Source organism: Trachurus japonicus, chromosome 17 (assembly GCF_045865225.1).
Source record: "Trachurus japonicus isolate A0001 chromosome 17, Traja_1.0".
Lineage (NCBI taxonomy): Eukaryota > Metazoa > Chordata > Actinopteri > Carangiformes > Carangidae > Trachurus > Trachurus japonicus.
In genome coordinates this window covers 12,014,747-12,041,196 of record NC_140923.1, presented here as the reverse complement: position 1 = coordinate 12,041,196, position 26,450 = coordinate 12,014,747, and the positions used below count along the sequence as shown (strand labels likewise).

At 43.8% G+C, this 26,450-nt stretch overlaps 1 protein-coding gene across 1 annotated transcript in view; it reads right to left on the bottom strand.

Annotated features, from left to right (window-relative positions):
- The window catches only part of LOC146970205 (telomerase protein component 1-like), a 38,263-nt gene that overhangs the window by 10,547 nt on the left and 1,266 nt on the right, over positions 1–26,450 (bottom strand). Inside the window, exons 2-23 of the mRNA XM_085805904.1 lie at positions 26,184–26,407; positions 25,937–26,078; positions 24,928–25,107; positions 24,748–24,840; positions 23,603–23,738; positions 22,215–22,374; positions 21,048–21,181; positions 20,875–20,963; positions 19,238–19,352; positions 19,110–19,136; positions 18,373–18,577; positions 17,030–17,150; positions 16,653–16,777; positions 10,022–10,121; positions 9,768–9,923; positions 8,155–8,376; positions 7,970–8,026; positions 5,653–5,779; positions 4,900–5,151; positions 3,388–3,539; positions 2,529–2,636; positions 468–572 (exon numbers count right to left, since the gene is read on the bottom strand). Coding sequence (XP_085662030.1) covers positions 468–572; positions 2,529–2,636; positions 3,388–3,539; positions 4,900–5,151; positions 5,653–5,779; positions 7,970–8,026; positions 8,155–8,376; positions 9,768–9,923; positions 10,022–10,121; positions 16,653–16,777; positions 17,030–17,150; positions 18,373–18,577; positions 19,110–19,136; positions 19,238–19,352; positions 20,875–20,963; positions 21,048–21,181; positions 22,215–22,374; positions 23,603–23,738; positions 24,748–24,840; positions 24,928–25,107; positions 25,937–26,078; positions 26,184–26,407 — 3,030 coding nt within the window. The remainder of the gene's footprint in view (positions 1–467; positions 573–2,528; positions 2,637–3,387; positions 3,540–4,899; positions 5,152–5,652; positions 5,780–7,969; positions 8,027–8,154; positions 8,377–9,767; positions 9,924–10,021; positions 10,122–16,652; positions 16,778–17,029; positions 17,151–18,372; positions 18,578–19,109; positions 19,137–19,237; positions 19,353–20,874; positions 20,964–21,047; positions 21,182–22,214; positions 22,375–23,602; positions 23,739–24,747; positions 24,841–24,927; positions 25,108–25,936; positions 26,079–26,183; positions 26,408–26,450) is intronic.

The following is a 26,450-nucleotide window of genomic DNA, read 5'->3' as shown; positions in this document are numbered from 1 at the left end:
TCACAACATACAACATGAATGTGTAAAATCAAATATAATTGCATTACTAATTATTTTCACTAAATATTTAAAGTATCTAGTATTAATATATAACCAATTATTAATCCTCCAGGGGAAGTGTTTAAATATTCAAATCATTAATTGTCATCTATACCGAATGTTCAAGTTTATTTTAATTGTTTGTTTGTTTTTTATCACAAATGACACGCTAACATTTAAATTTCTACCAATTGTATGTTACACTAGGTAAATGGACCAGTATTTCTTACATTTACCTTTACTTTGGTGCACGTCTGCCTTTCCAACATAATCTTTTTTGGAAAGTGACGGTATTATGGAATCTTTACAATTAATTAATTATGGCGTAATTAATACCACGATTAATTGTGAAAACAGGTAATCGTGACATCCCTAGTGGTGAACAAAACCAGGTGTTTCTCTGATGAACATCTGTATCATTGTCTCACCAGACAGCAGACTGAGGTGAGCGAGCTGGTCCAGGAGATCTCTCTGAGACGCCGGCCGGCCTGCAGGTCCCATAAACAAAGCCTGCCGTCGTTTGAGGAGCTGATCTGGAAGAGACAGACGGAGGCTGTGATGCATGAGGATGAACTGTGACCTGTAACTCAGACAGGGCCGTTGCTAGGAATTCTGGGCCCCCTGAAAGAAGACTAGAGTGGGCCCCCTACCCCCCTGACTTTTCCACTTTTTTTTTCTTAGGCTGCGTATGCATTATCATTTTTTATCTAGCCTATACTTTGTCTATTCTCATTCATCCAGGTCATCGTTCTTTTCTGGGCGAATTTAATCGTAGGCAACTGGACTTGTATTTGTCTGGGAAGACGTTTCGCCTCTTATCCAATGGGCTTCATCACTTCGTACGCAACGCAACGCAAAAAATAGCCTACTTTGTTTTGATGCTAATGCAGCATTTCTATATAAGTATTAGTCAGGGTCTTAAGCAGAACTAGAGAATGCATTTCCTGAAGGAAATACAGGTGAATGCTGAAAGCTGCTGAATGCTGAAAGCAGAATAATTCAGTCATACAAAGATTAGACTACTGGGTTTTTGGGGGCCCTACTGGGCGCTGGGCCCCTAGAATTATCATCACCTTTCTCCCCTATACAACGGCCTTGAACTCAGAGTTACTGCTCATTTCACTTTCAAACCTTTATTCATTCTCGAAAGGACATTGAGGTTTTACCCTCATTTGCAATGTCGTCGAGATCACAGCAATATTCAAAGCAAAACACGATGCACAGCATAGGATAAAACACAGTTACAAAAGTTAAATACATCTGATTCATTACAACATTTAAAAACAGTTACAGACTGTGGTAAAGAGGTTTGAGATGATATTTTTATAATGTTGATAGGATGGAGGAGCATTGATTTTAAGTGTGAGTTGAAGATGGTTCCAGGAGGCAGTACAGGGGCATCATAGCAAAATGCAGATTTACCAAGTTCAGTTTGTACCCGGGGGACTTTAAAAGTAAGCCAGTCATTGGAGCGAGTTAAATATGAACCTTGATTTAAATCTAACAGTGTTGTAATGCATGGTGGGAGTTTTACAGTAATGGCTTTAAAGATGAAGAGATGCCAGTGATTGTTGTGTCTTTCTGACAGGGAAGACCAACCTACTTTTGTGTACAGATTAACAATGATGAGTGCTTATATATATACAAGAGCAGAGTGATAGACCACATCTAGAGGTGAAAGAATTGAAGGGGCAGCATTCCTATAAATAATATCACCATAGTCCAACACTGGCAGGGCCGGCCCCTGGCATAAACACTCTATGCGGTTGTTTAGGGCCACATGATCAGAAAGGTACCGGGGTTCATCAAGTCATTTAAACATCCTGAGGTCTGCACGTGCAGCTATGAGCTTTATATGTAATGTGAAGTCAATATTCAGCTTCTTTTATCTCACATTTGAGACATTTGGTGAAAATAGAACGGCAGAATGACAACATTTGTGCTCAAAAAACAATCTTACAAAATTTCATTTTAGACTTGTTTTCTACACTTAGGCTATATATTAGCTACTGTATTAATATCCTATTTCAAGCACCAAAACAGTTCATTCTCATGACTGAAGGAGTGTTTTCACAAGGGATTTGAATTTTTTCAAAAAGCAGACCTCAAATTTCCAGCATTTGGCCTAAATTATTTCTTTATACAGTGTTCTAGGACAAACTGGCCTCAGTGTGCTTACAGCGGAGGTTCTAATATTTAGACATAAAACACTTGAGTATTGTTACATCTGCAAGTATCTTAAAAAGATACATTTAAGAAAATATGTAAAAGTCGAGAAAATGGCCTCAAACCTCAGAGGCATAAACACGTCTGTATTCAGTTTTAACCAGTGATTTGGTGTTTGCGCTTAGAGTGCAGGGCCACAAACAAAAATCTTGTTTAGGGGGCCACCAACATCCTAGGGCCAGCCCTGAACACTGGCATAAAGACAGCTTCAACAATCCTCTTTCTGCAGATCATAGGGAAAATAGATTCATGACGACCCTCACCACACAGTCTGGAGTCCACACACAGCCGGTGATCCAGTCTTTGTGAGAGTGAGGGAGCGACTTAGAGAGAGCAGCCGGGGACGAAGTCACATCCCACACCATCAGGGCCTGAAACACACACACACACACACACACCATTACAATACAATGGTGGTTTAGTTCACGTTCATTAGGGCTGTCAATCTTCCCCCCAAATCAGATAACGCTTATGTTAAATATTCAAATTAAAGGGCATTCCAACCAAATCTGTTATGTAACATTTGCAACACACTTATCGTAAGTTCACTCAATATAAAACTTCAAGAAGGGAAATCGAAATATTATAAGTAGCGGTGCAACGGACCACAGTTGATCTGTGATTGGCACATTATTGGTCCGCCGATCGATCGCAAAAAAAAAAAAAAAAGAATGTGTATGTGTAGTGTGGGAACACGTAGGCCACCACCCAGCTGAATAAACAGGCAATTTAAAAAACTCTGCTTGTAAATTTGAAGCTGCAGCTCTACGTTGTGCGCAACAACAATTAAATTGTTTGTTTTATCAACATGTTTACTACCCCAACGTCGCGACACAATATGTTAATTTGCCTCGTTGTGAAAGGCGCACGTCCGAACGTTGGTTTTCACCTTCCAATGTTCTCATTTTGAAAATAATTTGAATTCTGTCTGAATATCTGACAGCCCTAACGTTCATTCAGCTCAATTCAAAAGCCATGTATGTATGTATGTATATCCAACAATTTAGACAAAGTGTTTATTTGTTGACAATTATTTACGTCAAGCAACATTTTTAAACTCAAGGTTCACTTCCTCGCCTTCAGAGCACTTCAACTACAGAACATGAATATTAGATTATGCACCTGATCTTTTCCTCCGGAGAGAAGCTGCCCACCGTCGGGGCTGAAGGCCAGACAGGTGGCTCCTCCTGTGTGGCTCCTCAGCAGAGCGTGAGGCACGATGTTGGTGCCGACGGCCAGTTCACTCAACATCCACAGAGCAACGGTGAAGTCGTCTGATTCAGAGGGAAACACAGAAGAGCAAACAGTGAAACTCAGCAGGCAGAGAGACTGGTGTGTTTTAGGGAAAAGCATCTTCTCACTGAGAAACGAGTGGAAAAGACCAGGGGTCTCATTTGTAACCGTTGCGTACGCACAAAACAGGCCTGAAAGTGGCGTACGTGACTTTTCACGCCAAGGTTGTGATCTATAAAAAACAAACTTGACGGGAGAACGTGCGCAGCCCTAAGCAAACTCTGAGCCAGGCGTACGCATGGTTTGGAGGAAAAGGGGAATTGGCGACACAGACGGTGTGGTGGTGAACTGAAGTCAGACTCAGGAAATGATGATTGAGAAGAACGATTATGTTTTTATTATCGGCCGTCACACTTTTAATTTCAACCCGTATGCGTTAGATCCATGTTGCCACAGTGATTTAATTCAACAGCACCCTTATTTAGCATCGGACTGGTGTTTCAGAAACATCTTCTTAGAATCTATCAAAATTCCTTCTCTATATTTAATTACCACCGTCTCTCCGTCATATTGTCCACTCCCAGAGCGCAGGAGGAGGAGAGGAGGCGCTGCTGCATGGGATAAATACATGGTGTAAATAACTATGTTCCTATGATACTGTGTGAACATATGATCGAGAGTCAATTAAATCTCAAACCTTGGGGGAAAAAATCCAGTAATCGTTCCCACAATTGTTACATTCTGTTTTCTTGTTAAGAGAAGTGTCATGTTTGATCATTCCTCAGAATGTAACTGATTCCGCTAATTATTCAAAGTTTTATCGATCAGTCTAATTACTATAAATAACACAGCGGTGAGCCACGTGCGTAATTCTGCACCACGGCACCGCTGGAGGAGAAAGGAGGGAGAGGGAGATGAATGGTTAATAACTCGTTTCAGATTAGAACTGTTGTCATTGTTGTAACTATGTGCCGAACCGGGTCCAGCATGTGAGAGGCAGCGCACCAAAACAACACTGCGTGCGCTCTGAGCCGCTGACGCCGTTAACAGCTGCAGCAACGTCACGTCGCCACTTTCACACCTGCAGCTAATTCACAACACCGACAGAACAAGAGCACGTCAGGCTCATTGACATGCAGATCACATTCATGTGGTGGTTTGCATTGACCATCTAGGGTTAAAACAGGGCGTGTACAGGGCGGAACGTGAAGCGGATTCAGCTGCGCACACTTGTAGGAACTCTGTGATTTATAAAGGGAAGTTTGCTTGCAAGTGTGCGTACGCAGGGTTTTATAAGTCTGACTATTTACTGGCGCACGCAAAACTTGGCTTTTGGGCGTACGTACCCTTTTAGTAACGATCCCACGCACAGTTTTATAAATGAGACCCCAGATCATTCACCTGAAGCTGAGGCCAGGTAGGTGGAGCTCTGTGCCAGTGCCAGGATGGAGCCTCGTTGGTGAGCAAACATCCCCGATGCTTTCAGGCGTCCTCTCTCTCCCTCCTCGCCCTCCTCTCTCTTCCAGACCCTCAGACGTGTGTCGGGTCCTCCGGACACCAGCAGCTCGGGCGCCGTCTTCTCGGCGTCCAGTGCGACCCACAGCAGGCACAGGATGGACATGTCGTACTCGCTGGAGGCCCACGTCATCTCACCTACAAAAAAAACACAGCTTCTTTGTTAACTACATCTAATTTGGATTTTTTTCAAAGAATATTTAATCTTCATGTTGTGCAATATCAATACAGAGAGCTGGTAAATTAAATACATTTGCAAGAATAAAGTCATAATATTACGAGAATAAAGTCAGAAATTTACGAGTATAGAATTATAATATTTTAACCTGTTGTTTTAGAGAAGGAAAGTTGTTCAAATGAGGCCATGGAGCCTCAGTATAGGTATAGGATTTGAACTTCACTATAGGTTTCACAAACGTATGACTTTATTCTCGTAATATATGGCTAGATTCTTGTAAATTTACGACTTTATTCTCGAAGTCTGTGATTTTTTTTTCTCAATGTGGCTCTAATACTTTGTCGTACATTTGCACATCTGTACTTGTTGTTTTTTTACAGGGATTAATTTGTGGATGTGGTTTTATATACCGGTACGTGTGATTTTTCCCTGACTCATGTTGTAAAAACACACACACACACCTGTGTCAAGGCTGAAGTTTTTGATTCCTTCACCGTGGTATCCCACAGCAACGTGGTCTCCATTCACAGCCACACACAGAGCAGACTTCACCGACTTCAGCCTCTTCTGAGGAGGCTCCGCTTCACACTGAGGATATCGAGAAAACATTTTGAATGTACTTTCATTTTAGAGTCAGTTTGGAGTCTCTCTGGCTTCTCACATTATTAAAGCAGAAGTAAGCGATCCGGTCGTTTTGGCTGATGCTGCGTTCCAGGCAGGCTTTTGAAACCGTAAATTACAGCTTCAAGTCACGACTTACGACTTTGTAGCGTTTCAGGCAACCCACTCGTGTTTTTCCGACCTGTTTTACCTGTGAAAGTCACTATAACGGCCACTCGTAACCTCCGACCCGTGAACTCGTACCAGATCGAACTGGTACGAGTTCACAGGTCGGAAAAACACCAGTTACGAGTTGCCTTGAACGCACCATAACAGTCCTCGTCCCTACGTCACCACATTCAGGCGCATCCCTTGGCTGCACACACAGAGAGGACTGCCCCTTCATGCCGTTCTCTCTCCTCATTGGATAAAACTTGTAGGATACGAGAAAAGTTTTCTCCTCGGCTCAGAGCAGAGCAGAGTGACTGACAGACCCGTGTTTCAGACCAAACACTCTATGTAAGTGATTGCTGTCGGAAGATAGAACTATTGAAGACTTATTGATAGATATCACGTGACGTCACACAGCGTTCGCAGCCGGTCACAGCGCCATCTTGGGTACCGACTTCCAAAGGCAGTCTATGGGCTGTGACATCAAATCTCACAAAAATAGTGGATAAACCTTTTTTTATTACATGGCTCTATTGAATGTCGTATTCCGATAATTTATTGATATTTCTGATATTTATTTACATCTTGATTTTGCATTTAACAGTCTGTTATTCCTGTTTAACAGATCATTGCTAAGTAAAATACACTAGGTAGGGACGCCGCTCTGATCAGCGCAGCACAGAAAAGAGAAACTATGCAGGATATTTACTTTGTTTCATTTTTACCGTCATTAAACAGCTTGGGAGACATGTACGCCAGGGGAGGCTGCCTCACTCTACTGAGTGTGAGCGGCACGTACGTTCACGTTGCTTTCGTGAATTGTAAACACACAGACGCCCCCTCGGTTTTAGCGTCCAGCAGTTTAGCAGCTAATTCAACAGCAGTGATGGATAACTGTACCGGAGAGCCTCAACATGAGCTTCATCTGAGGAATAAACGGCAGCTTTTACCTGACGGGAGACCGACGCCTGAGCTACGGTAGCTAACAGCTAGCAGCTTTTACCTACTTTCTCTCTCTCTCTCCCTCCCTCCCTCCCTCCCTCCCTTTCTTATACACGCACACGCGCGCGCGCGCACACACACACACACACACACGGCCCAGGTTGTCTGTCATATCTGTTGTAAACCTTGTAATAACAGCTTGTTGAGTACAGTTAACACTATTGTTGCTTCGGTTTGAGTGTGGATTAATAGTTAACGGTTTGTTTAATGTGAGTGGTGGTCATCGCGTCCTGATGAGTTGGGTTTTAATAACAGCTGAGCTGATAACGTAGGTGTAGATGGCGTGGATTGTGATGAGAAGGTGTTGCGCATATTAAGACTTATTTGTGCAAACCATTGTGCAAAACCTGTTTGTTGTGCCTTTTTGCGTGATAAGATGATTTGCCGAATTCTTCTTCCATTCCTGCAGCCTTTTGTCTCAATGTTAACGATGGCAAAATGTCCAGATATTTTATTACTTTATGAAAATGTCTGTGAGTTAAAAAAGAAAAAAGAAGTGGGCTACGCATTTTTGATTTGATTTGGCTTTTCGTGTATTTGGTTAAACACATATAAGTAACAGGAGAGAGACAGTGAGCGAGAGAGAGAGGGAGAGACGAGGAGAGAGAGAGAGAGGTCCGCTGGGTGAGCTAGATTAAGTTTTAACGGGAGAGAGAGCGGCGCACCGCGCTGTCAAAGATCGTCTCAGCAGAAAGGTGCTGGAGGTGTGTGCTTTCAAGGCAAGGCCATCAAAATGAGAAATATCCATATCCAAACTACATCAGGCAGCAGTCTTCTGGTCAGAGGATGTGGCTGCACTGAGCTGAATAGAGGTTAACTCAGTGTTCGGTACCCAGCATGGCGGCGGCCAGGTGGAACGCACCGTGACGTCACCTACTGATAAGTATCTATATTAACACAAAAATATCGCTTACTTCTGCTTTAATCCTCCTGTCCTGACCACCAATTAGGATAAAGATGAGTTAGGTGATATGAATCTTGAATAGAAGAGAAATCAGAACTCACTTTTTCATATTTTAATGCAGAGACTGAACGTCCAAGTCCACCAGACCAGAGCTGGATCTGTTTTATAGGAAATAAGAAAGAAAAAGAGAGGATTCACTTCAAAATAAATGAGAATGTGCTCTTGAAAGAAAACAGGTGCACGTGTCCCAATGCAGCAAAACACAGAAACAGCTGGGTGCCCTCACCATTCGATCTGAGCCGCCGCTCAGCAGCACGCGTCCTTCATCCAGGAAGGCGAGGACCTCCGCGGCTCCGGCGTGAGCCTGGAAACACCCGAGACAGGTGGAGGTGGGCACCGACCACACCCTGACCTCCCCAGAGATGGAGCCAGAGCAGAGCATGGAGGAGGAGGAGGAGGAGGAGGAGAAGGAGAGGCTGCGCACCGAGCACTGGTGACCAGACAGAGGCTGGAGACATATACAAGAGAGAAATAGTACTGTAGTTATATTTAAAAAAAATAAAAAATAAAAATAAAAATTGGTGACGACAATGTCTCACTTTTATTTAAACGAGAGCAACAACATATTTATTAGGGGTGGGAGAAAATTCGATTCACATAAATATCGCGATATCTTTTTTTCAAATTTTTTTATCAAATTTTTTTTTTAAATATTTTGCAATGTGCATTTGTTAGCCTTTTTTACATACAGAGAGTACAGGTTTTGAAAAGGGTTTAAGTTCACTTTATAATGGAGTATGTTAATTTATAGGCTCCTACAGTATTTGTGTGCAGATAAATGTTAAAAATGCAGATTAAAAATCGAGAGAATCGTCAATATCGTAGAATCACAATTTAAATCGAATCGCCATTCAAAAAATCGTAGAAGAATCGAATCGGGAGAAAAGCATATCGTCCCAGCCCTAATATTTATACACTCCTTCTCTCTAACCATCATATTTTCTGACAACATAATTAGTTTTCGTCTGTGTATCTAGTGTGTGGCCGTTAAATTCAAGTCACACACACCACCATAATGCTAATGAAAGGATTAATAGAAGAAACAATAAAGAAAGTATGACTTTGATAAGCAATCTTGCCTTAAAGGGACAACGAGGAGTTTTGGAAAAGCGAAGCGTTCTCACTACATTTATGAGCCTCCGCGCACACCGTAAAATTCTTTTGACCGGCGCAAGACAGACTCATGTTTTCATTCATCAATAATTAAAGTCAGAGGTTCAAAGAGGTTCACATACCGTCGTATTTCTGACCATAAACGGCGATTCAGCTACGTTATTCTCATGACTCGTTGCGAAACTGAAAGTAAAGAAACGCTGGTCGGCTCGACCAGCATCTCCGCCACCACTAATAATAACAAAATAACGATAGAGACAGAATGATATATTTATCGAAAATGGGCCCATTAACAAGTGTGGGTAGCGAAGATTCATCCACATTAACGAGAGACTTTTTTATAACCGATTAGAAACTCCTCGTTGTCCCTTTAAATGATCTTGTTATACTTCATAAATGATACTTTTAAAGGTCCAGTGTGTAATATTTGTCAAGGTTTATTGGCAAAATCTGAATATACTACCCATGAATATATTAGTATAACTGTATAATCACCATAAAATGGAATTTGTTTGGTTTTTGTAGCCTTATCTCCAAGGCCACCGTCACTTTGCCCACGGGAAGGGTGAGTGCAAGTGAGAGAGTGAGCGCTGCAAACTAGAATCTGAACGCTGGATGTCGCGGTTTTCCCTCCATTTTACACACTGGACCTTTAATTTGAAAGAGCACGCTTCGTGCTGACCAGAGCGTCGAGCATCTCTTTAATCTTTCCTCACTGTAACTCACTGTTTGAGTTTTATTCTGGAGCCAGTTCCACACGATCACTTCTCCGTTCCAGCAGCCAGCGGCCAGCAGACGATCCTCGGGGTCAAAGGTCACACAGTTCAACGGGCTGGAGCTGAGCAGAGCTGCTACCTCGTGGCCTTTAGCGGACGACCACACCTGAAGAGCAGAAGAACATCCAGACGATAAAATAAAGACTGGACGACACCGACTGTTTCAGGTACCAGAAACATGAAAAAGAAAAGTTTGACACCAACTTTCAGGTTGAAGTCCAGAGACACGGTGGCCAGGTGTTTATGGTCGGCACTGATGTCACTTCCTGTTATAGTATTCGTGTGGCCATCGATGAGAGCAGTCCTGTCAGGAGAGGAAACGCGAGTCAACAAAGGATAATTTCCGTTTTTTACAACCTGGACCTTATTTCTAGCATAAAATACGATCATTTTACTCACCCAGACAACTTTGGTGTCATTTGGAGTTGTTTTGACGAAATTAGCCCCAGTGGAGCGGCGCGTATATCCGTATAATGCGAGAACACGGGGCAGCGCAATGCAGCCTCTAAATCAGTGGTTCCCAACCTTTTTCTTAAGGGACCCATATTTTTACCATTTAAAAATTTGGTGACCCCCCCCCCCCCCCCCCCCCCCCCCCCCCCGGATGAAAAATAAAACAAGATAAGGAACATCATAACTTCTTTTACATGAAATACTTTATTATATTTGAGTAATTTAATAACAGCATGGAACAAACAATCAGGAGAACCTGTGTATGATTACAATGTATTTCTTCAGAACTTGTACTTTTAAAAACATAATTGTGTTTTTAAAAGTACAAGTTCTGAAGAAATATGTTGTAGTTTTACACAGGTTTTTTCTCATTGTTCCATGCTGTTTTCCAAATTCATTGTGACTGATATTGCTCTGCTGTATATTGCGTATTTAATGTTTTAAAACTGTTGATATTCAATCATCTATTGATATAGGCCTATAATTTATTTGTTCATCTATTTAAATACACAAGTAAATGTTTAATGTGGCTGTAGATGCTTCCGTGTGAGTTCAATGATCACACCGTGTCTCTTCAGACTGTAGTTTTATTGAAACTCCGGGAGCATGGAGAGATAAACTTGCACTCCACCTAGCAGGCATAACCAACCGAACCCCGATAACCCAAACACCCACAAATACACACAGAGGTGGCGCGACCCCTACTGGGCGCAACGGGGATCATCATGAATGATCTACATCCCTTTCCTTAAGCTCACATCCCAAACATAAATGATTGAGCACTGGATAATGAAAACACTGTAAACATTTATAATATTACACTTTTAGCAATAACTTAAGCTGCACTTGGATGAACTGGAAACAATCCAATATTGAATGAAATATGAATGAATATATAATAACCACGAAATTCCAAGGAGTTCTTAACCTGAAAGACATGCACAATGAATTATGATTACTTGGTCAAGCAATTACTCATCCTAACCATACATGAACAACTGCACGAGGATTCTTTTTTTTTTTTTTTTCATTACATGTATTTAGGATTTGGTCTGCAGATGCGACCTGAACGTGTTGTGTAGTATGTACTGCTGTTGTCTGTGGGCAAATGTGTAGTGCATGTTACCTGGGAGGGGGATGCTTGTTCTGATTGTGTGATGTTTGCATCTGGTGTGTGTGTGTGAGGGGCATTGTCCACAGGGTGATGACTGGTGGCGAGTGAGTCTTGATCTTCTGAGTGGAGCTGTGGTGGTTGCTCTGCCACAGGAAGAATGTGTCGTCGGTTCCTCCTGTATGTCCTCCCGTTTGACTGGATGACATATGAGCGGGGCTCCTTGCTCCTCTCCCTCACAATTCCCAGCTGATCATATCCTTTGGGTGTTTGCATGCGGACCACCTGTCCTTCTGTTAAAGGCTGCAGTGGATGACTTGACTTGTCATGCTGGTGTTTCAGACTGAGCCTTTTGTTGAGGAGCTGGGCCCTGACTTGCTGCTGCTGCTTTTAGGTGTTGGTTTGCAGCAGTTTCGGTGCAGACAGGAACGGCTGTGCGAGTTTGACGCGACATCAGGCGCTCTGCCGGGGAGCCCAGCGTTGAATCCCGGGGGATGTTTCTGAGATTCAGGATGCTGAGGAAGACGTCTGACCCATCTCTGTGAGACTTTTTCCATCACCTCTTTGGCACTGCGCACTGCTCTCTCTGCGAGCCCGTTCGATTGTGGGAATTCAGGGCTGCTGGTGTGTGGATGAAATCCCATTGTTTGGCAAAGTTTCTTGAAATGCTGACTGGTGTATTGTCTCGCATTGTCAGAGATGAGAATTGTGTGGCGTGCCATGGACTGAAAAGTGTCTCTTTAGTTTGGAGATCACAGCTGATGATGTTAGCTGATGGAGCAGGTCGACCTCAAACCAGCCAGAATATGAGTCCACGAGCACTTGATAGTGTTTGCCGTGCCACTCAAACATGTCTGTGGCCACGATGGACCACGGGAGATCTGGAACAGGGTGGAGTTTGCAACGGTTTCCTTTTGCTGGTGTGACTTGGTGCTATTACACACAGCGCAGGTCAGTAGCTCTTGAGTGATGTCTTTAGACATTGCAGGCCAAATACAATGCCTCTGGCTCTGCGTTTTGGTCGCTTCAATGCCTGGGTGGCCTCTGTGAGTTATGGGTGATGTACTCTTTGCGCAGAGAGCGCGGGATGACTGCTTTGTGGCCTTTCATGATAACACCATCATCCACAGTGAGTTCGTCCCTGTAGGGAAAGAAGGGAACGATGGCGGGCTTGAGATGGCTTTCTCTGGCAGGCCATCCTTTCCTGATGACCGTACAGAGGGCTTGCAGTTCTTCATCCTCTGAGGTGTGCTGCCTGAGTTCATATCCAGGCGAGCTGTGGAGATGTAACTTACTGACATGACCTCATAGGCTTCCTCCACATCCAGGCTCTGGGAAGCTTGGGCACACGGAGCTCTGGAGAGTGTATCAGCCAAATACATGTGTTTACCTCTTTTGTACACTAGGCTGATGTCAAAGCTCTGCAGGCGAAGTAGCATCCGCTGGAGACGAGCAGGGGCAGTGTGAATGGGCTTTTTTAATATTGTCACTAAGGGCTGATGATCAGTCTCCACAACGATGGACTTTCCATACACATAGTCTTTGAATTTGTACAGCCAAACACCACAGCCAGGAGCTCTCTCTCTATCTGTGCGTATCGCGTCTCCGTGTCTGTGAGAGTGCGTGAGGCGAACGCAACAGGCTTGCCGTTTTGCATGCACGCTGCTCCGAGCCCGTAGCATGAAGCGTCGCAGGTGAGAGTGACTGGTTTTCTTGACATCATAGTATGCCAATACTGGTGGGTTAGCAAGGCATGACTTCAGGGCGATCAAAAGCCTCTTGATGCTGCCGGAGCCAACACCACTCAGTGTCCTTGTGTATCAGTGTTCTCAGTGGAGCTGTGATGTCACTGAAATTGGGAATGTATTTCGCCAGTAGTTTTCCCATGCCCAGGAAACGTTGCAATGATGTGACATCAGTGGGGACTGGCATGCTGGTGATGGCAGCAGTTTTGGCAGGGTCAGCTTTGAGGCCCTGGCTTGTGAAGATGTGGCCTACATACCCCACTTGATCCAGGCGAAACCTGCATTTCTCAGGATTGAGCTTGAGGTTGACCTCTTTCACCCTCTCAAGTACTTTTTTTAGGTTGGCGTCGTGTTCAGCACCATGTCGCGGCCTCCGATGATGATATCATCGACGATGACGGAGCATGGGTAGCCGGTGAAGAGCTGCTCCATTGTTCGCTGAAACACCTCACTAGCAGAGTTAATGCCAAAGGGCATGCGCAGAATCTGTAGCGCCCAAATGGAGTACTGAACGTTGTCAACATTGAAGATTTCCTGTCGAGACAGATCTGCCAGAAGGAGTTCCTTAGCGTCCAGGACAGAGAATACTGCAGCCCCGGACATCTGGACTGCCACCATCCTCAACACAGCGCATAGGTGATGAGGTCTTTTGAGTGCTGTGTTGAGGTCCTTTGGATTGATGCAGAGCCTTATTTCTTGCTTGTTTTTCTTATGTGCTACCACCATCGAGGAAACCCAGTCTGTGGGCTCTGTGACAGGTGTTATGACACCTATGCTTTTGCATGCGATCCAGCTCTGCTTTAACTCTGTCTTGCATTGCTACAGGTATGCGGTGAGCTGGTCGGACCACGGTTGTAGTTGGGATCCAGTGTCATCGAATACGTGACTGGAAGCTTTCCGAGTTCATCGTTGAAAACATCTTTGTACTGTCTGAGAGTCTGTGTTCTGAAATCCGCATTGCTGTCCATGGTAACGAGGTGAACATCAGGACTCATCCTGACGATTCCCATATCCACACATGCCCGAAATCCAAGCAATGGCTGCACATCTGAGTCCACTATGAAGAAGGGTATCGTGTAATGCTGCTCGTTCAGACTGCATGACAGTGTAGCGAGGCCCGTTGTTTCAATCCTGGTGCCTCCATAAGCAACAAGGTTAGCAGCAGTCTTCAGCAGGGTAACTTCCTCCCCTTTAGACACTTGTGCAAAAGTCTTTTGGGAAAGCACATTACACTTCGCTCCAGTGTCCACTTTTAGCTCGGTAGTTTTACCATTTAGTTTTACAGTGACAAATCCTTCATCTTTCTCGCAATCCTGAGAGTTAACACTGTTGATGCTGATGCCATCCACATAAAACGTGTCGTCTTCGTGTGCTGATGGCTGTTCCACTGTCACTTCATGCACTGGCCCCCCGGAAAGTCTTTCTTTGTAGCTTATTTTGGTCCCATGACTTTGATTTGCAGCATCCTTTGTAGTGGTTCATCTTATGACACTTATGACACTGCTGTCCATAAGCGGGACACTTCTCTCGTTTAGCAACATGGCTGCCCCCACAATTGCTGCATTTGCTTATGGTTTGAGTTGGTGTCTGGGGCCTGAATTGCTGCCTTTTGTTGTAGGACGGCTTCAGTGCATCCACATTGGTGGCCTGAGTTGCTAATGTCTTACTGTTTTCTTCTGTCATTTCGTGAATGCGACAGACTGAGATAGCTTTGGCAAGAGTTAGTTCACTATCCCTCAGCAGAGATTTTCTCAAAGAGTCACTGGTGATGCCACACACAATGCGGTCACAGATAAGTTCATCAGTTAAATCTCCGAAGTGGCAACTTTTAGCTTTTATCCTCAGATCACTGATGTATGATTCGATGCTCTCACCTTGTTTTTGATTCCGTGAATGAAATCTGTGTCTGTCCATTGTCCGGTTGCTTTGAGGATTGCACATTTCCCTGAACTTCCTCTTCAGGCAGTCCGGATCCTCTCTGGACTCTCCCGGGTGACCACTGCTCCGCCGTCCCCGGGCACGCACGCACCTCAGCCGCATAAACGAAAGAAGAGCGTTCACGGTCCGATGGCCTCACGGGCCGGCGAGGTTGAGAAGAATGTAAGCCCTTGTCTTTGCCGGCTTGTCCGGGTGCGCTGCAGCAATAAAAATATCATACTCCCTTTCAAAAATTCGCCAGCTCTCGGCAACGTTGTCGTCAAAAACAACAGGGTCTGGCCGGCGAAAACCCTCCGCCATGACGGTCAGCAAAACAAAAATGTCCACGGCTAGCTAGTTAGCGTAGCCCGAAGCATCAGGTCCGTAGAGGAGAAAAGTCCAACAAGTTACTCACAGGCGAAAAGTTCGTCGCTGCTGTCTTCTGACACCATGTAGATGCTTCCGTGTGAGTTCAATGATCACACCGTGTCTCTTCAGACTGTAGTTTTATTGAAACTCCGGGAGCATGGAGAGATAAACTTGCACTCCACCTAGCAGGCATAACCAACCGAACCCCGATAACCCAAACACCCACAAATACACACAGAGGTGGCGCGACCCCTACTGGGCGCAACGGGGATCATCATGAATGATCTACAGTGGCCCTTGAATTTAGTTGATTTTGTCACATATGAATTAAATGCTTAGCCTGCTCATTTATTTAACATTTTAATTACATTAAAATTATTAAACCCCTTAAAATCAAGAGGGCTTCGCGACCCCCCCTGGATCTTTGGTGCCCCCCTTGGGGGGTCCCGCCCCCCAGGTTGGGAACCACTGCTCTAAATAACACATTATCCGCCGCAAAACTCGTTCATTTCACCAATATTTAGTTATGATACACTAGTGCTATTCCCCTCTGAGTCCGGGGTTAGCTGTTATCAACATCCGGGGTCTGTAGGTTGACCTACTGACCTCTGATCTGGATGATGTCATCTCCGACCGCTGCCCGGCTCATTCTGATAATAATCATTCTGCTTCGGCATTCAGGTCCATTTTTATCTCAACTAGCCGGAGCTTTAGTGAGTCCAGGTTGAGGAGAGGAAGCCTGTGGAAGCTGAACTTCATCCAGCTGCTCATTTTCTTCTGACAAGTCAGAAACACGCAGAAACGAACCGTAGCATTAGCCGTAGCAAGTTAGCCGCGCCGGGCAGCGGTCGGAGATGACATCATCCAGATAAGAGGTCAGTAGGTCAACCTACAGACCCCGGATGTTGATAACATGCCACCACGGGCTCGGAGGAGAATAGCACTAGTGTATCATAACAAAATATTGGTGAAATGAACGAGTTTTGCGGTGGATAATGTGTTATTTAGAGGCTGCATTGCGCTGCCCCGTGTTCTCGCATTATACGGATATACGCGCCGCTCCACTGGGGCTAATTTCGTCAAAACAACTTCAAATGACACCAAAGTTGTCTGGGTGAGTAAAATGATCGTATTTTATGCTAGAGATAAGGTCCAGGTTGTAAAAAACGGAAATTATCCTTTAAACTGCATCCAACAAGACTGAGGGATTTCTGCAGGTGACGTTTCTCCTTCCTCTCACCTGCAGCCGTTCACCGTGTCCCACATCTCTATCCGTCCGTCGAAGGAGGTCGTCACCAGACGTCCGTCCTTCAGGAAGACACAGCTCGAGATGCCGTCGCAGCTGCTCACCAGTGACTTCACCTGCTGCTCTCAGACGGGAGAAAGAGTCGACATTAGATGGCAGCTCTGTGATTATCAGATTTTTTAAATGTCACATGAGACCAAGTTTTTGTTTTCAGGGAAACTCATTAGTCCCAGCTCCCAGATTATTATTGGACCCAGATGATCTGTTGGACGTCTGAAAGAATAACTCAGTCTCTTTTAGTGTAACAAATATTGAGTTCACTAAATGTGTAACAAGATGAAAAAGTGACAGGATAAACAGTGTGTTCATACCTGTCCCGTCTGTGTGTTGATGAAATGCAGCATCCCCCGTCCTGTGCCGACCACCATCAGCTCTCCATCCGGACTCAAAACCAAACAGGTCGGCTCAGAGGAGAAGGTCGACACCAGCTCGCTGCAGTCAAAACACACAACATTTAGCATTTCTGTAGATGCAATAACACCACAGACAGCAGAAAATACATCTGTCCTTCCGCCAATCCAATCCAATCCAATCCAATCCAATCCAATTTTATTTATAAGGCACAATTTCAAATAAACACAAAGGTTTTCAAAGTGCTGTACAGTAAAATAAAAACAATAAAACATAATAAAAAGACGAAATACTAAAGATAAAAACACAATAAAGCATAATAAATAAATAAATAAATAAATAGACTGTCCTCCCCGGATAAAATATCTGTGCACATAAAATTAACAACAACCTACGTGGTGTGAAAAGCCTAAGAAAAGAGGTGCGTTTTAAGAACTGTTTTAAAATTAGACAGTGAGGAGGTTTGTCTAATGTGCAGCAGCAGTTCATTCCACGATTGTGGAGCTGCAACAGAAAACGCAGCTGGTCATGTGACCTGAGAGATCGGCTGAGTGTGTCGGGGTGCAGAAGCTCAGAGGGGTACGATGGGGCGAGACCATTTAGAGATTTAAAGGGATAGTAGCATTTTTTTAAAGTGGGGTTGTATGATCTACAAATAGCCCCTAAGTACTTTAATTGCAGTAGAAGACTCTCTGCACTCCTCCCGTTAGCAACGCCAGCCCATAATAGCCCTGCCCAGAGATTTACAACATACATTGTTGTGAACAGACCCAAAGAAACGGCCTATTTTCACGGCCTAAAAGAGGTTTTACCTAAAAAAAAAAAAACATAGCTCCATTGTTCGCTATAATATAATTTTTTCCAGCCCTTCAAAGTGCAGGAAAAACACAGTTTTTATTTGGACCTAACCAACTCACGTATCCCTCCGCCCAGGGTTAGCGCCGCCGATCAGCAGTTGGTTAAAAACTTTTCCTGCACTTTGAGGGGCTGGAAAAAATTATATTATAGCGAACAATGGAACTGTGTATTTCTTTTCACGTAAAACCTCTTTTAGGCCGTGAAAATAGGCCGTTTCTTTGGGTCTGTTCACAACACTGTATGTTGTAAATCTCTGGGCAGGGCTATTATGGGCTGGCGTTGCTAACGGGAGGAGTGCAGAGAGTCTTCTACTGCAATTAAAGTACTTAGGGGCTATTTGTAGATCATACAACCCCACTTTAAAAAAAATGCTACTATCCCTTTAAAAGCAAATAAAATGATTTTAAAATGGTCGGGTAGCCGGTGGAGTGAAGCTTCTTCTCACCTGGTCTCTTCAACAACCTGACCTTTGTTGTTTAACCACTCAACCACCCGGGCGCCTCCTTTTCCTTGTCCCAGCAGCCCCTGTGCCCAGGTGTGAGCGCAGGTGTCCGGAGGCTCGTTCAGGGCCTGCTGCACGAAGAGAGGCGGCCAGGAGGAGAGCAGGGGGGCGTGACGCCGCAGGAAACTCCAGCAGTCCTGGAGGCCGACTGAGATGACGACAGAGAGACTTGTGTGAGGAATAGGGATGTCACGATTATAGATTTTGTTGGTACGATTATTGTCTGAGAAATAATCACGGTATTACGATTATCACGATTATAATTATTTACACAAAATATTTTAAGTATCTATTAAAATATAACCAATTATTTATCTCCCGGGGAAGTGTTTGAAATATTCAAGTCATTAATCGTCATCTATACCAAATGTTTGAGTTTATTTGAATCTTTTTTTAAACACAAATGACACTCTAGCATTTAAACTCCTACCAATTCAATGTTACATTAGATAAATGGACCAGTATCTGTGCATTTACCTTAACTTTGGCGCAAATCTGCCGATACGGTTCAGACATAATCTTTTTTTGGGAAGTGACGGTATTTAGGAATCTTTACGATCAATTAATTGTGGCGTTTAATACCGCGATTAATTGTGTAACAAGTAATTGTGACATCCCTAGTGAGGAATGAAACACATCTGGCAGGAATTTGGATGTTAAACATGTCTTTAAACACTTACGGGAGTGAGCAGAGGTGCATGTCTTATCTGCAGGAAAAGAGAATGTCACAGGGTCAGTTGTACACAAAATGTATATTATGAACAAATAAAGTGTACCATGTTTTTGTGCAGTATCATCACAGACTCACCGTACAAACTGTAGGTCTCCAGGAGGTGGTGCATGAGGCCGTGGCGCACATTAGCGTACAGGAAGCAGTAGCTGGAGAGCAGGGAGTGGAGCGCCTCCAGTTGGCCACTTTGGATCTGACCAACGACAAAGAGAAGCACAATGAAGTTAAAAGGGAACTATGCAAGTCCGGTCGCTTTTCCACTGTTTTAGAGGTTTCTGTCCCTCCTATTAAATATGAAAGGAGGCTGAAAACACCAGGATACGTCTGTTCTGATGATACAAGTCAGTGGTCCTGAAATGTGTGTTTCTCTTCTATTATACACATTCTACATCTCGAAGGCGACGTCTTGCCACATGCGGGCTTACTTCACTTTTCAAGCGGAGCAGATTCAGATTTTTGAGGCTACGATTTGATTCAAAATTGATTTTCGATTCAAAACGATTGGATTCATAATGATTTCTGCTGCAGTCTATCGGTGTGCAAAGGATCCTCATGATCTACTCCAGTCTGCTTTGCAAGACAGAATGATTAAAGTGTTTTTTTCACATTTATTGAGTTTTAAACATTTATCCATGCTTAGATGGAGTTGTTGAAACTGTTGCATAAAAGCAATATCACATATTGCTTAAGTAACAAAATTAAAAGTGCCTCTTTATTTTAAAAAAATTGTGCAGTTACAGTAAACATGCTGCCTATTAAATTCTCAGGAAATGGAGGCCGACAGCCAGCAGATTTGTTTCATTTTTCTATTCTTTAAATTCAATTTTGGGACATTTTATATCGATTCTGAATCGTATTAAATGAGAATTGTGATTCTTATGTGAATCCATTTTTTGGCACACCCTTAATCTGAACACCCCCATGCACACACACAGGCTTTAAAAGGATAGTTCAACATTTTGGCAAATTGGCCCATTGCCATAATCCCCATAGTCATAGCAGTAGGTTTGTTACCTTAAATTGTCGCAAGCTATTTTTAGAACGGCGGAGCAGAGCCGCGAGCTGCTCAGAGCTACGCTACGGAGGCTCATGGGATTTCTTGGTTTCCCTCATCAAACTCATCAAATACACAATCCAACAACTCCAAAATGCTGTCGTGGACAAGTTGTGACCTGCACATTCACCACGCTATGAGATAATAACACAACATTACGAGACGGAGCTGTTTAAGAGGTAAATTCATGCAAAACCGCTGATGCGCGTTGCGTTCAGGGACAGTTTTTCAGCAAGCAGACTCTGTATTTACCTCGAAAACGGCTCAGTTTCGTAACGTTCTGTTATTATCTCATAGCGTGGTGAATGTGCAGGTCACAACTTGTCCACAAAAGCGTTTTGGAGTTTGGGGATTGTGTATTTGATGAGTTTGATGAGGGAAACCAAGAAATTCCTTTAGCCTCCATAGCGTAGCTCTGAGCAGCTCGCCGCTTCGCTCCGCCGTTCTAAAAATAGCTTGCACCGACAATTAAAGGTAACAAACCTACTGCTATGACTAAAGCGATTATGGCAATGGGCCAATTTGCCAAAATGTTGAACTATCCCTTTAACCACAGTGGCCAAAATCACCCAGACGGCCTTTGCCTTAGATAGGCAGGGAAAACACTAATGTTCATGTTGTGAAGTACGGATGTGCTGAGTTGTGATGGACGGTGACTGACCAGGTTGGAGGGCAGGTGCATGACAGCGCCGGCCTCACAGTGGAGGAAGCTGTCTGCTCCCTCGGGGTCGGCCACCGCCCACAGATGAGCTGAGAGAGGAGACAGGACGGGTCACAGGGAGCTGCACGCCGAGTGTTGGAGGTAAAACAATGTTACGACGTGTCCTACTTTACCTGCTAGTACGAGATGAGCTCTGGTCCTGTTGTTTTCTTCTGGCAGGAGAAAGTCCTCAAAGGCCCGCCTCACCTCTGGGTTTGTTAGAGCCAGCAGGTCATCGGTGTCGTGGCAATGAGACGGACCAATCAGACTGTAGGAAGCGATCCAGAAGAGTTATTAAGATAGTAGCTGCACTTTCTGTTAAAACTTCCATGAGATTAAACAGAGACTAATGCCCAATTCCAAATCTATTTTTCAGCCCTACCCCTCGCCCTTAACCCTTGCCCTTGAAACGGAGCTACTGTACAAAGGGTAGAGGTTGAAAGTCAACCCCTACGAATTGGGACACCACTTCAACAATCACATACGTCATCAGTCGTCTCTGCTGGCTTTCACATAAGCAGACGTGACGAGCTTTTACCACAAATCCTCTATTCAAAACCACGCTAACTTAATAAAATAAAATAAAATTTAATGCAGACTGATCGGTTCATTGTAAAACATTTATTTATTGATGTAAATGTGGTGATTTCTGTATGTAGTAACAAATTAATGCGACTGCCACAATTGTTACATTTCATCAATGAGATGAGCATTTATTTCCTAAAAAGAATGTAACTACGCGGCGGTAAACCTTTAAAAACGTGCGGGTAAGTTAATTCGCGATCGTCTTTTCTACCGGGATGACGACGGACGTTGGCCGGCTGACGAGCTCTCCGGACGGGGTGGTGTCTCCGTGACGAGTCGTTGATCTGCTCCACAGGTGGAGGCTCCACCGTGGAGCTTCACTTCTCCCAAAAACATCGGAGCAAACGTCTAAACAGCCTCATGTGGATAAACCCACCGCACATTGGGGATCTAAACAGCTACTTTCTCACATGAAAAAATATTAAAACTTAACAAAATGACGTAATAACAGCGCTACAGTGAGAAATAAAACAGCTGCCGGTTGCCGCAAGATGCATTCTGGGAAACTTGCCATAGCCCTCGGTCCGTAGTGTGCCCCTGAAAAATCTCAGTTTCGAAGGCGAGATAGCCAGACCACTTCCCCCTAACCCTCGTCTGAACCAGAATCGGGACACCCCTACCACTTCACGTGAACGCGCAAAACGAAGGGTTAGGGCCAAGGGCTAGGGCTGAGGGGAGGATTGGAATTCACCCTAAGTCAAAAGCACACACGGTACCTCCGTAAACTCTGCACTATGCGGGTGAACGTCGCCATGGGAGTCCGTCCTCTGGGCTTCCTGGACAGCTGCAGCACTTCCTGCCATGAGACCTGGCCGTCCCGTGACGACAGGTCGTTGCATGTGTTCAGCACAGAGTACAAGCCTCTCTCCCTCAGCCCTGTGCATCAAGAGGAGAACATCTGTGACAAAACTGATTGAACATTAAAGGACAATTCCAGGCTAATTCAACTCGGGGGTGTATTTTCATATCATTTTAGGTCTAAAAGAATGAATCTGAAGATGTTCAGTATAATTGCTCCTGTTTTGCGGTAGTTGCGTCTGTCCCCGCATCGCCACGGCAGCAATGAATGGGAGTGGATGTAAGTTCCACTGTTTTAGGCTGTTTACAGCTTTACAGTGCTCGGTGTGTTCACATGCAGTGGGAAAAGCGACCGTTTGTGTCATAAACACAGGAATATCGGGGCGGTGCGTGGCGCAGTGGGTAGAGCGGCCGCCCCATGTAGAGGCTACAGTCCTCGCCGCAGGCGTCCCCGGTTCGAATCCCGCGTCGGGCAGACCTTTCCTGCGTGTCATTCCCCCTCTCTCTGCCTCCCCATTTCCTGTCTATCTCTACTGTCATCACTATCAAATAAAGGCAAAAAGCCGAAAAATATACTTAAAAAAAAAAAATAAACACAGGAATATCAACTCTTTACTTGCTTCAAGTGTACATTTTTTTCCACAGACAGCGTCAGTGGGCTACTCTTGACTTGCTTCAAGTAAAAAAAACTTCTCGGCGCATGTTTGAGTCGCCACCTGACGCTGTCTGTGGAAAAAAATGTACACTTGAAGCAAGTAAAGAGTTGATATTCCTGTGTTTATGACACAAACGGTAGCTCCTACTGCACCTGAACACACCAGCACTGCAACTTGGGTCTCGCTCGAGACTCCGGGAGACTTTGAATTAGATCTAGTTTCACAAACATGTCGGCTTGCTTGAAGTAAATAAACTTCTCGGTGCATGTTTGAGTAGCCATCTGACGCTGTCTGTGGAAAAAAATTGCAGCTTTGAGGGCTGGAAACAGCCTAAACAGCGGAACTTACATCCGCTCCCATTCATTGCTGCCGTGGCGATGCGGGGACAGACACAACTACCGCAAAACAGGAGCAATTAAACTGAACATCTTCAGATTCCTTCTTTTAGACCTAAAATGATATGAAAATACACCCCCGAGTTGAATTTGCCTGGAATTGTCCTTTAATAAACTAATATAAATATTCTGACACTCACTGTTTTCTACGACAATGACACAACACGCTCCGAAACAATTTATCAAATGTGCTTCTCTGGAGTTTAATTATGCTAAAAAAAGTGTATGTTTTAGTTTCTCACAGACTCATGGTACCTGTAGGACTGACAGCGAGCGCTGCCAGCGTCCAGCGGAGTCCCAGCATGCCTCTGTACTGGGAGCAGAGTCTGTCCAGGCTGTGCTGCACCAGCTGGCTCAGAGACGGGGGCAGGTCCTGCAGGCTCTCCGTCAGCTGAGACACCGCAACAGAGCAGACACTCAAACTATCAGCCACGAGCTCAAGATGAGTGTGTGTACGTATATAGAAAGCTGCTAAGTGTTGTTTTATTTTCTTAATCAACAGAGTTAAAAAGTTATCAGAAAAGGAAAAGTGACAAACATTAGCAACTGGCTAACATTTATTTTTCTCCCCTTTTCTGCATATGGAATGTAAAATGAAGTCTAAGGCTTTATGATTATTTTATGTGTTTATTTTGACGTTTTCTCCAGTTGTCACATCTTAAAGGTTTTAAGACTTGAAGGTGGGTTCAGGTTCAGACTCAGGTTTAAGTTAGATACTAGATACTGTATATGCTAATAAAGAAGATAAAATGTACTAGTTATTTCCACTTTTAACTTATTCTGCCCTACAAGGGCAAAGTGCAGAATCTGTAAAAATGCCAAACTGAGAAAAACAGCTTTTTGTGTTTTTCATTGTCAGTTTTAAGCATAAAATTATGAATAACTACCAAGTCTATAATTGATTAGATAAAGGTGGACTGAATTAAATGTATTTTGTATTTTGTCTTTCTGACTAATCTGGACCGTTTTATGGCAGATTTTGTGACCAATTTTGACAGTTTTATGGCAGATTCTGCACTTTTTGCCTTAGTTTTGGTGCAGATACTGCACTTTGGCTTGGTATTAGCTACAGATACTACACTTTACCTTGGTTTCACAGTGCTTTTTAGGATGGACAGCAAAATAAAAAGTCCAATAACTCTGGAAATTTTAGCAGTAACAATATCAAATTCTACCAGATTGAAGAGGATATGCCACACTTTTGATTGGTCAAAAAATAAATAAAATTGAAAAAATGCAGATACTGCACTTTGTCTTTGTAGGGCAGTATTGTCCTGTCATGTCTAAGAAGTCCTGTTTTCCTAGGTGTGTGATTCCAGTTTTAGTTTTAGTCAGGATATGAGTTTGGTTTTAACATTCACTTGAAGTTAGGAAGAGGGAAACGTATGGTGAGATCAGACCTTATCAAAGGAGGCAAAGTTCCTCAGGTCTTCACAGGCCAGGTGCAGGTAGAGTGGACTCACTGCTCCTTTCTTCATTATCAGCGTCTGGAGCTGGAGCAACACAGAGAAAGTGTTAGAGGAAAACATAAAAAGACTAAACGAGAAAACCTGTATGAGGAAACCTATAGAAGTTAAAACCTGGTTGTTGAACGCAGAGTCACTGAGCTTCTTCCCGAAGCTGTCCAGTCCTTTCTGGACGATGTCCCTCCGGTCCGGCACGGTGAGCTGCCCCAGCGTGAACAGGATGGTGCCTTTCCTCTTTGCCAGGGTTTGCAGCAGCATCGCTTTAGATGTGATGCTCACGACCAAACACACGCCCTATAACACAGAGAAGGAGGGAGTGTTTTAACTGTGACAGACAAACGCCTGAAGATTTAACCATAAACAAAGAAATCAGTGTGGACAAATGGAGTAAATCAGGAATTAACCGTGCATGTAACCTCTTTTTCCAGTAAAATAATTCCTATTATTTTACCACAAGTAAAAGCACAGGACATTTTCAACCACTGAAATGTTAAACATCACAAACAAGATTCAATATTTACACCCGAGTCAAAAATATATGGTCGTTTTTTGCATCTGTATGTGTTTTCAATGTAGTCCCCCGGTTGCCCAAGGGGTAACAGGTGTGGGCTTTTGTGTTTATCTGTGCCTTTCTATGTCTTGGGCCTTTCTGTATTGCACTATGTTGTGTATTCTTTGGCATCTGTATTTTATTGTGTTTTGTATTGTGAGTGTCAGGACTACAGATGGAAATTAGCCCGAGGGCTAAATCTGGTACAACCATCTTTTCATTGTTGTTTTTTTCAATTGACTAATGGTAATGTACACTGTCCTGTTTCAATAAACTAAACTAAACTAAAATTGCATCTAAAAACTGAATGTCATGAGACTGAAGTCCCAGGAAATCATTTGTTTTTAAATATCAGTATAAAAACTTGATATTTAAAGACACAGAAGAGTTTTCTTTATCTTGTATTGTCTCTGTTATACATAATTAATAATATATGGAATATATTAATATTAATATATGGTTTTGTATTTATTTGTGCTCTTTATATCTTTCACTGTGTGCTGCTGTAAAACTGGAAATGTCCCCATCATGAATAAAGGTCCCGGTATATCTCATCTCATCCATGTGACTGACCTGAGGAAGCTGCTGTGGGATCCAGTCTGAGCTGAGCTGAGCTCTGCCATCTTGGACAGCATCCACCCCGTCAACCAGCAGCACCAGAGGTCTGTTCCTCTTCATCTCACTCAGTGTGGAGTGAAATTCAGACAGCAAATCTCTAAATTAAAAATAAAAAACACAGGTTCATCATGTTGTCTATGAATTATAAATTGTTTTACCCATGTTGGATGATGTACATCTTAGCTATTCAATATCCAATCACTTGTAAGAGTGGGGCAGAGGTGACTCCTCCTCGGTGTCTTTCATCTTCCTGAACCACTGAACGAGGCAGCGGACCAGGTTCTCCACGGAGCGTGCTGATTGGCTGGCAGCCGTGGAGTAGGAGATGACATCACACACCCGCTTTCTCCTGGACTTGACGCCGGTCCTGAGGGCGGCGGCGAGAGCGGCCTGTATGGAGAGAGACAAACATGGCCGACGGTGTTCCTGTCAGGATTTTTGATTCACTTTGTCCCGTTATTATTGGAAA